At 41.0% G+C, this 10,415-nt stretch overlaps 1 protein-coding gene across 2 annotated transcripts in view; it reads right to left on the bottom strand.

The window, feature by feature from the left end:
• Positions 1-3,492: 3,492 nt before the first annotated feature.
• LOC147629852 (uncharacterized) overlaps positions 3,493-10,415 on the bottom strand; it is a 57,128-nt gene continuing 50,205 nt past the window's right edge. The window contains exon 4 of one of the 2 annotated variants that reach the window (XM_086811387.1): positions 3,493-3,884. In XM_086811387.1, the coding sequence (XP_086667513.1) occupies positions 3,726-3,884 (159 nt within the window). In that variant the 3' untranslated portion in view covers positions 3,493-3,725. The other variant, XM_086811386.1, reaches the window with a different exon arrangement.

Raw genomic sequence — 10,415 nt, 5'->3', positions numbered from 1 at the left:
TCATATTCTATTCATCATTATATTGAAAGTAGCCAGAACATTAGTCAAATCAAATAGCATAACTAAAAACTCATAGTGGCCGGTTGGGTTCTAAAGGTAGTCTTAAAAATGTCTCCTTCATACGTACAGATATTATGGTAGCCATAAAGACCTATGCTTCCTTGAGCTTGTTTAGCAAATCATCTTGTTGAGGTATCAAGATATCTATTCTTCACAATTATCTTGTTTAAAGCACGATAATCAATACACATTCAATACGTCCCATTCTTCTTTTTGACGAGAAGAATTGAAACACCAAATGGAGTATTGATGGGTCTAATCATTTCTTTCTCTTGAAACTCCTCTACTTGTCTCTATATCTCTTTCTGCGCAAGCATGTTAACTCAGTAAAGAGCCGTACATGGCAAAGAGCTTCCAGGGATTATCTCAATTTCGTGATCTTCTAGAGAGGACTTAGGTAATTAAGGGGATAGGTCTTCCATAAAGCACTCAAAAAACTTAGAAATAAAAGGATCATGAGAGACATTAGGCTTAAAGTCAACCTCAACACTAAGTTTGAACCAAAAATATCTTTTCCTTCTTTCTTATAGCTCTCTTAGCTTGGGTATGAGTTAAAAGAGTACTGAATTCGCCCTTTGTTTGACACTTACTATAAATTTCCTTATCATCTTTTATTAACCACAGTATAATTCTCTCTTAAAGTAGCAAATTTCTAAATAGGGAGGGATTTTTTCAGCTATCATGCACTATTGGTTTCATGATGAAGTTGAAGTAGATCATAGTTTCTAATTTTGAAGAGGGCAAGAGAAGAGGAATGTGATTTTGGGAAAGAAGGTGATTTGAATGCACGAAGATGGTTTTCCACCCTTCTTTGCCCTACCCAATGGTTAAAATACCATAGTCTTCAATTCTTTAGCTTTAAATCTTCAATTTGTGTCCTTCTCTTTCAATCTCTTTCACAAGTAAATTATTTAATCAAATATTCAACATAAATAAATTACATCATATTCAACAAAAATCAAGCTTGTGAATAAACACATAATTTAATACTTCTCACATGACACCAAAATAGTGGGTACAATATTTCCCCCCCTCGTGTGTGTCTATCCCCACACATGATTATTTGAGTATATTCAATGCTAAAAATAGTCCATAGCCATCAAAAATACAAAAGTAGCACCCACACTTCCCAACATGGAGGTGCTAGATTTGATTCTACCCTAGTGGCATCTAAATTTTCTATGAAATTACTCGAGGCTAGGGGAAAGCCTTTAAGCTTTACAAAATATCAAAAAGAAATATTATCAAAGTTTATACTTTGATTCTAAGCTTTTGAAAATAAGTAAAATAATTTGCACATGCTTACATATATATACAAAGCTTGCTCAAAATTTTGAATGCCTTCCAAAATAATTATTTGTAGGCATCCATCTTAAACTTCCAAGTCCTCTCTTCGCCTATAAAACATCCAACAAATAATTTGGTAAATTCAACACATATTTCATAGGCAAACAAACCATCATCACACATGTTTACATCATATGTAAGTACTCCAGGAATCACCCTGCCATACAAACTACAACAAACACAGTGGAGTCTCTAAACATATGTCAATGTGCACCAAACATAAAAATACTTATAATGGTATCACCCATGATTTTAACATGATTTGGCATGATGCAAAAACAATCCAAGCATCCATGAATCATTTAAATGGGTGGGATAATATTTTTAGTAGGGCTTAAAACACATTCTCATAATAGCTCATCAGCTTGGGATTGGTTTGTCGACTAACACCCCATAACATTAAGGAATTTGGGAGGAGAAGCCTCTTTTAACCACTTAAGAGAGTGAAAAGACAAGCAGGAGAAGAAGATGCATGTCCCAACCTCATTTAATCCACACTACTACCATACTAATTTTTGAGAGAGCTACAAGAGAGTAGAGATAGCATTGGCTCTATTACACATGCAAATGGAAATAAAGAAGATTTAAATATCACATCATGAGAGATATACTTCATAAGATGTTTCTCACTAAGTGCTCAAGTATGAGTGGCTGGAGTGTTCAAACCGTTTTACATACATTTGGTCTTATAAGCCAAATTTCTTATCATACAACATTAATGTCCACAATATGGGAGCATTCTAAGATGAAGATGTTTCTCACTAAGTGCTCAAGTATGAGTGGCTAGAGTGTTCAAACCGTTTTACATACATTTGGTCTTATAAGCCAAATTTCTTATCATACAACATTAATGTCCACAATATGGGAGCATTCTAAGATGAAGATGACATCACTACAATATGATAAATGTGCTCCTTTACATACGAAGTGCAAACATAGGTTGATGATAAGTGAATTGGAATCAATGATTGCTCTCCTTCCTATTATCGATAATATGTTGTAGCTTGGGCTGAAGATTTGGTTCACAAGGAGGTGGTGATATCATCACATTGATACTCCATCAATTTGAAAAAATTATGTGTGATTGGCCCATTCTTCCTCCAAATAAGGCAAGGTAAGGATGTTAATATATATAACTATGTACAAGGTTTAGTTGGCGTCCTAGTATCTAAATACTCATGGTAGTCTTCTTAATGGATAGGCTTTAAATGGGGATACTATGGCTATATTTGATTTTTTTCTGTTTTTTCCTTTTTTTGTTCTTTTTGTCTTGTATATGTTTTTTTGTGTGTTTGGTTGCACTTCCATCCTCTAAAGTATTTTTTAGTTCAAAAACTATTGTAGAGAAACTAATCACAATAAATCTAAATCAAATAGCTAGTAAATGTAAGTGTTATGTAAGTGAAAGTTAGGAAGGAATGGGCAAGAGGGACTTGAAGGAACAAGAACAAAAAAATGTGCTCCTCTCTTTACTTGGTTCTTCTATAGCTACCTTTCGTTATCCTTATCCTTTTGCTTTTTTTACTTGGTTCTTCTATAGCTACCTTTCGTTATCCTTATCCTTTTGCTTTTTAGCCATATGTAGGTTCTTGTTCTTGCACTATCATTTTATGTTCTACTTTGAACTTCTTGGGGTTCCAATTTTCATTCAACTCCTTGATATATTCCTTTGTAAGAAGATTCTTATGATTGTCATGGCAAGTTTGTGGGGTCTCTCTTTGCTTAGTTTTTGTTTGTCAAACCATTTGAGCTTTGATTTGGTATGGTTATCTTTGATGGGAAACCCTTCTTTTTCTCTCTTTAAGCACACACATGATGGTGACAATCCCCTCAATCTTCTCCATGTATCTAGACTCCATGTTGGGCCGCAATGGAGTATAGGTGTCCTTTGTAACTCTCTATGCAGAGCGAGGAACCCCTCACACCTACTTGGCCCCTCTTTGAAATCCTCGGATCATAGCATTTCCAAGACCTTGGATATTCAAAATCAAAATAGATTTATCTTGCATGGAGAGTCTCCAAGACCTTGCATACTCAAAATTATACCTTGTATTGATCAGGATGAATCCATTTAAAATGGGTATGTGCCAGAACCAATCACCTATTTTTTTGGAGTTTGTATTTTCATTTTTTCTATATAAAAAATATAGTTATTTGTCGAAAACGTCTGTATGTCATAAACTCTCTAACAAGAGAGAGAACACCATAAAAATATAAATTTTATACAAGAGCTTCAGACTGCTGTGCAAAAAGCAATCAACATTGAGATTCTCTAGCTCGGCCCTGGTTGTACTAGATACTCTTTTGCGGCAGTGACTTCAAGAATGTGTTCTGCACAGAGTCTTCACTGCTTCATCCATAGCTGCAGCAATTTGGTCAACAAGTGCTGCAGCAATTTGGTCAACAAGTGCTTCCAAATTTGCCAAAGTCTTCTTCATTGCTTTTTTCTGAGTTTGAAAAGCCTGCATCTCCCTGATCTGGAAGTTACATTCCACTCAAAACAAAGGGGGTCAATGTCCAGGTTCAAGATTTTTTTTTTTTCTAGAACACCAAATTGACAGAATGCAAACATGCCACAAGTATCCCCCCCCTAACATGAGGTCTTTCCAATCAAGAGCTTGATCGTGTACTGGTCTAATCAGCATGTTCATTAGTTTCCGAACATCCCTGTTCTTGGGAAATGAAATGAATATATGGTAAAAATCCTTGAACTGATTATTGCACCTGGCACATATCCCTTTAGAAATTCTTAGATATTTGGCCCGTCAACCATTCCACAAGGCTTTGTCGAGAATGAGCCACATTGGGCAACTTTTCTCATCTTGGATAATCTGCATCCAAATCCTTTGGAACTTTCTCATACCATAGTAAAAGGCCCCACCTGTTGTTGAGCGTGTGAACACCTGGATTATCTGGAGGAGGATTAGGGGTAGAGGGTAGCCCATCTTGATTGATCCATCTGAAATCTCCCAAGGAAGAGAGTCCCTCCAGAAAGGGTGGTTGGCTTGTCATTCCACAGAGCAATTCCCCCTTCAATCAATACCCTATCTCTTCTCTGCAGACAGTAGACCCTCTCCATGGCATGAACCTGTGGTTTGAAAGTACTCAACCTTAGGTAGGTAAAGGCCCATTTTTCTTAATGTTGTAAGGCTATAAGCCTTAATGTTATAAACATTAGCTTTTCTTTTCTTTTTTTGAGGGCCAAAAGTCGTGACTGTTTCGAGTGAAGGGAGGGGCGACTACTCAAAGTGCCAATTTAACCTGTTAGGAAAAATCTACTTTATACGAGGTCGACAATGCCAAATGTACCCAGGTATATTATGAGAGCCTTCAATGGTTTTTTGTGAATGCAAGCTGGTTGCGTATTTGGCGGAAATCACAAATCATGCAAAATTCGACAAAGGGAAAAATTAACCAGGGCACTCTCACTTTCTTCCATATAAACCTTGCTAAACCTAATTTTAGGGTTGGCTGATTTTTAGGGTTAGGGTTTTTTTTTTTTTAGGGTTAATGTTTTGCTATGGACATATTGTAGGTAGGAGATTCATTTGCTACGATACAACTGTAAGGACTTCTTAGTCTAAGGATATTTTTTAAGACATGATTAGACACTTAATACTGAAAGTAAAGACAACTTGAGCAAAAAGCTGTGTTGCTTGCATTTGAGACACAAGGCCTTCTTAAATAGGGCCTGAATAGGAACAAGTGAAGAGTCACATCCTGAATTCAGGAGTGTGGCTCTTGATCAAAGAGTTATGTCTTTAGACGATTAGTTGTGTCTCTTGAATGAGACATGTCCTTTCACAATAACCCTTGTGACAAGTTGAGACCTTTTAGTGATACACTTTCACTAATAATCAATAATTAGGCTGAATGAGACATGTCCTTTCACAATAACCCTTGTGACAGGTTGAGACCTTTCAATGATACCCTTTCACTAATAATCAGCGATTAGGCTGTGTACTTAAGAGAGCTTAAGAGAGATTAGTTGAAACTACACCAGCTAGGTGTGAACGTCCTTGGGCACCATCTCGTGAACAATACGCACACACTTAATATGTCAAAGCCACTTGCACATAACAACTGAATGATATATCATTGCACAAGATAAGCTGCACAGGAGGCAAGCACTACACAAAACACCATCACTGGGGCTGCGAACAGGCCGACCCCCCCTCAATATTGGAGTATTTAAATTTGTACAAAGTTCTAAGGGCTTGTGAAACTATTTGGCCCTCCCAGCTCTATTTCACATGATAGAACCCTTGCCCGGACACCAAACAAGTGGAAGAAGGCAAGGGCATAGGGACCATAAGGTTTACTCAAGAAAAAGCACCAATCCTGGTCAAAAAGCAAGAAAAAGTAAAAAGTCAAATTGGGTTGACCGCAAGCCAAGGGCTCCACTGGCAAGAGGAGACTAAGCCGAACCAAAAAGCTAAAAGCGGCTCCAAGACCGAAAAGCAAGGCCCCGAAGTTAGAAAAGCAAAGTTAAAGAACTTTGACAAAAGTGAGTAATATTTTATTATAAAGTGGAAAGCAAAGGGAAGAAGGCAAAAGCAAAAGCATGGTTAAGCTTTTGGCAAAAAGCAAAGCCCTCTTCAAGTAAAAAAAAGGCTTGAACCTCTCTTGTAGCATCATGAAGGAGATCGTGGAGTGTGTGAAGACCATCTTCATCATTATCATCACCATCATCAAGCTTTTGAAAAGTGCCCTCTTTCTATGCAGCCTACACCTGTGCGCATTGTGTGCCTCCAGCAAAACCTTCGCCTTCTCCTAGCGGGCCTTCAAGGCTGATTGCTGGCAACGAAAGCACACATGTGCTGATCATTGAAATCTGAGGCTCCTGGACTGAAAAGCATCCTTCTTACATGCTGTTTTTGACTGAAGCACTGACCCACAGGGCTGGACAGAACTGTAAACGGCCGCCTATGGCAGCGTGCACGCCTACATAGGTTGGTTGCATGTTTGTACAAGTTTCGAAACATCATCATTGATTGTATGGGCTGCCCAGGTGCTTAAAACAGGGAATACAGGGCTGGACAGCAGGTATATCGCGTGCTTTTATGGTTCTTTCCATCCTAGAACTTATATAGGGGTTGCCCGCTATTGGACAAGTGGATTCAGAGATGTTTTGGACAGTTTGGTCGTAGAAAGCAGGTTGCTTTTTTTTTTACCAAGGGTGTTTTCCATATCCACATGTTACTTCGGAGAGTCTATCGCGAAAAGCAGATTGCTTTTATGGCTCAAGGTTGCTTTTCAACCATTCAAGCTATTTCAAAGAGTTCTATCGCAAAAAGTAGGACTGCTTTTGTGGTCCTGAGTTGACAGCTTACTACAGCATATACTCCATCACAGAATGGAGTTGCAAAGAGGAAGAATAGGACCATTATGGAGATGGCTCGTGCTATGCTTGAGCATTCTTCATTACCTCGACGTTTCTAGGCTGAGGCAGCTTCCACTTCTGTCTACATTCAGAACGAATCTCCTACTGCTGTTCTTCTCGATAAAACTCCATATGAGGCTTTCCATGGTGAGAAGCCCTCCGTTGTTCATTTCCGGATATTTGGGTGTTCGGCGTATGTTCATGTGCCTAAGGAGCATCCCTCCAAGTTGGACTCGAAGTCTCAGCGCACGACTTTTCTCGGATACAGCACTGTGTCCAAGGCATATCGTCTTTATGATCCTCAGGCCGGCAAAGTTGTTGTGAGCCGTGATGTGGTGTTCGACGAGACTCCTACATCTTCAAAGGGGGGTGGTGAGCTTCTTCTTCCTCCACCTCCGTCCCCGCCTTCTCCTCCTCCTCCCCCTCCCGCTGCTTCTGTTACGCATCCAGCTGTGGATTCTCAATCAAATGATGATGACTCTGCTCCTCCTCCAGCGAGTTCGAGCAGATCTGTGCTTGGATGGTATTACCAGACAGTTCGTGATTCTGGGTTACGTGAGCTTCCTCTTGCTCCTCCACCTGGTTCTCTCTGGCGTTCTTCCAGAGTTACAGGGAAACAAATTCATGAGGGCAACATGTTTGTTAATTATGCTCTTATGTCCTCTATCATTAATGGTCCTTCTGATCCCACTTCTGTGGACGAGGCTCTTTCATGTGAGCCTTGGCATCGTGTTATGCAGGCAGAGCTGGATGCTATTGAGCAGAATGGCACTTGGATTTTGGTGCCTAGGCCACTGCAACGTAAGGTGATTCGTGTGCGTTAGATCTTCAAATCGAAGTTCCGAGCTGATGGCAGCTTGGACAAGCACAAGGCGAGGTTGGTTGCCAAGGGTTATGCTCAACGCCCTGGAGTGGACTTCGATGAGACCTTCGCTCCGATGGCCCGGATGACTACCGTTCGCACCCTTCTTGCTCTTGCATGTCATCATAGATGGCCCGTTTTCCAGATGGACGTCAAGTCGGCTTTCCTGAATGGAGAGCTTACACAGGAGGTTTATGTTGATCAGCCACCGGGATTTGTTGTTCCAGGCAAACAGGATCAGGTGTACCGGCTGAAGAAGGCTTTATATGGTCTGAAGCAAGCTCCGCGGACTTGGTAGTACCAACGGATCGATGAGTTCTTTCAGAAGCTCGGCCTGCGCCGTTCTCATGCAGATTCGAACCTTTTTATCCTCCTTGAGAGGGGGTTGATTGTTATCATTATGGTCTACGTTGATGACCTCAACTTTACAGGTTCTTATTTTGTTAGAATCCATTATGTCATGGATGCTTTGGAGACAGAGTTTGAGATGACGGATCTTGGCCTTCTGCATTATTTTCTCGGCTTTGAGATTTGGCAGACCTCGAAGGGCATTTTCTTCTCTCAGCAGAAGTACACACAGGAGATTCTAGACAGATTTCAGATGACTAGGTGCAGACCAATATCTTCTCCTATGGATATTAGTGAGAAGCTTTCTCTACTTGATGCTTCTCCAGGGATTGATCAGGGACAATATCGGGTTCTCGTCGGTTGTTTGGTTTGGTTGACCTACTCCCGATTGGACATATGTTTCGCAGTCAGTTTATTGAGTTCTTTCTCATCCAAACCCCGTCAGCAGCATTAGCGGTGTGCTCTCAGAGTTCTTCAGTACTTGCGTGGCACTCTGGACTTTGGCATTTTCTATGGCCAAGGACTCTTGTTGGATGGTCTGATTCAGATTGGGCTGGAGATCCAAATACTCGGCGTTCGACCACTGGTTGTGTTTTTACACTCGGGTCTGGAGCCATTTCATGGAGCAATAAAAAGCAGCCTACTGTGGCGCTTTCCTCTACAGAGGCGGTTTTCTATGGACTTTGGCATTTTCTATGGCCAAGGATGCACTCTTGTTGGATGGTCTGATTCAGATTGGGCTGGAGATCCAGATACTCGGCGTTCGACCACTGGTTGTGTTTTTACACTCGGGTCTGGAGCCATTTCATGGAGCAATAAAAAGCAGCCTACTGTGGCGCTTTCCTCTACAGAGGCGGTTTGTTATGCTGCATGTGAGGCGATTTGGTTGTGGAGATTATTGGAGGAACTTGGATGTCCTCCTTCCAGATCTACTCTTCTTTGGTGTGACAATCAGAGTTGCATCGCCATCGCCAAGAACCTTGAGTTTCATGCTCGTACCAAACACATTGAGATACAGTATCACTATGTTCGTGAACAAATTCTTGTTGGAGATTTGTGTTTGGAGTATTGTCCTTCAGCGGAGAATGCTGCAAATTTGTTCACCAAGCCAGTTTCTCAGGCTTCCTTGGCTCCTCATCTTGGGCTTCTCGGAGTTTGTTCAACATCTAGTGCTGCGAGGGGGTGTTAGCACATTCATCCCCAATTTCTGCCCATTTCAGGTGTATTCAGCATCGTTGCTCCATATCTCTCTCTTTTGCACTCTCTATTCAGCACACTCTAGTGCCCCTTTGCTTTCGCTCTGTGCACTCTTTCATGGACTAGATACTACGACATCCCCACTAATGTCATCAATGCCCAATAGCGGGTGTAGAACTTTGTATCAAGATATGCTCTCTCTCGCTCACACACACACACACACACACACACACATAAGAGCATATATTCACACAAAGCCCTTCGTACCGAGTTTCTGTCAAACCTCCGGAGATGCAGGGCAGACTCAGCCGTAATGAAGCCTAGCACTAAGGGAAGTAGCAAATAGAAAGAATTAGTACAACAAACAAGCAGTTGATAGGACAAATGCACCACTAAAGATACAAAGAACTAGCACAATATCAATTGGCCGCAACTCGGACAAAAACTTCACAATGTGAAATCTCTATGTCGGCTAAAACAGCTGAATTATATACCTAGATGAATCCAGGAACATGCCCAAATTCACCTTTTAGGAATGTGCATGTTATATACTCATGGTAGTCAACCCACAAGACTATATAACTATCAACTCCATTATGCATAGTATGGACTAGATACTACGACATCCCCACTAACGTCATCAGTGCCCAATAGTGGGTGTAGAACTCTGTATCAAGATAGTGGACTATGCACAGGTGGAAGCATACACAAGGAAAGAGAGAGAAAAGGAGAGCGAGCAATTGTCGACAAGATCACCCTTATTAAGCAAGAGGCTTGTACAATGGCAATAGCCAGCAAATAGGCATCATACAATGTGCAGGGATTGGATACAACAACAATGATGGGGGAGGCCCTTTATATAGGGAGGCAAGGGAGCTGGCCGACTGCTCCACGACCCATAATCAAGTGAAAAATATATAAAACCCCAAGAAATAGGCACAGTCCCAAAACATTGAGATGCACAGTATTCTAGCACCTCCTTTGCAGCTCAGTGTGTGCAAGAGTCTGAAGCAGATAAGCTGATGAAGATGCAACCATGGACACTCCAGTGTTGCACAGTACTAGCTACACTTCGGAAAAAGCATCTCCCAACCCGACTCCTCGAAACAGAATGCCACCCTGAACAACAAAGAAATCTACTTGGCTCCGAATTCCCACAACACTGTGCAGTGAACTCCAGAATCGTGTCACGTAATGTTCTTGCTTTCTTCTGTGGAA

The sequence above is a fragment of the Cibotium barometz genome, chromosome 17, assembly GCF_041138505.1.
Source record: "Cibotium barometz isolate CiBa-2024 chromosome 17, ASM4113850v1, whole genome shotgun sequence".
In the NCBI taxonomy this organism is placed as follows: Eukaryota; Viridiplantae; Streptophyta; class Polypodiopsida; order Cyatheales; family Cibotiaceae; genus Cibotium; species Cibotium barometz.
Note: the sequence above shows the minus strand (reverse complement) of the source record. Positions and strands in the feature narration are given on the sequence as shown.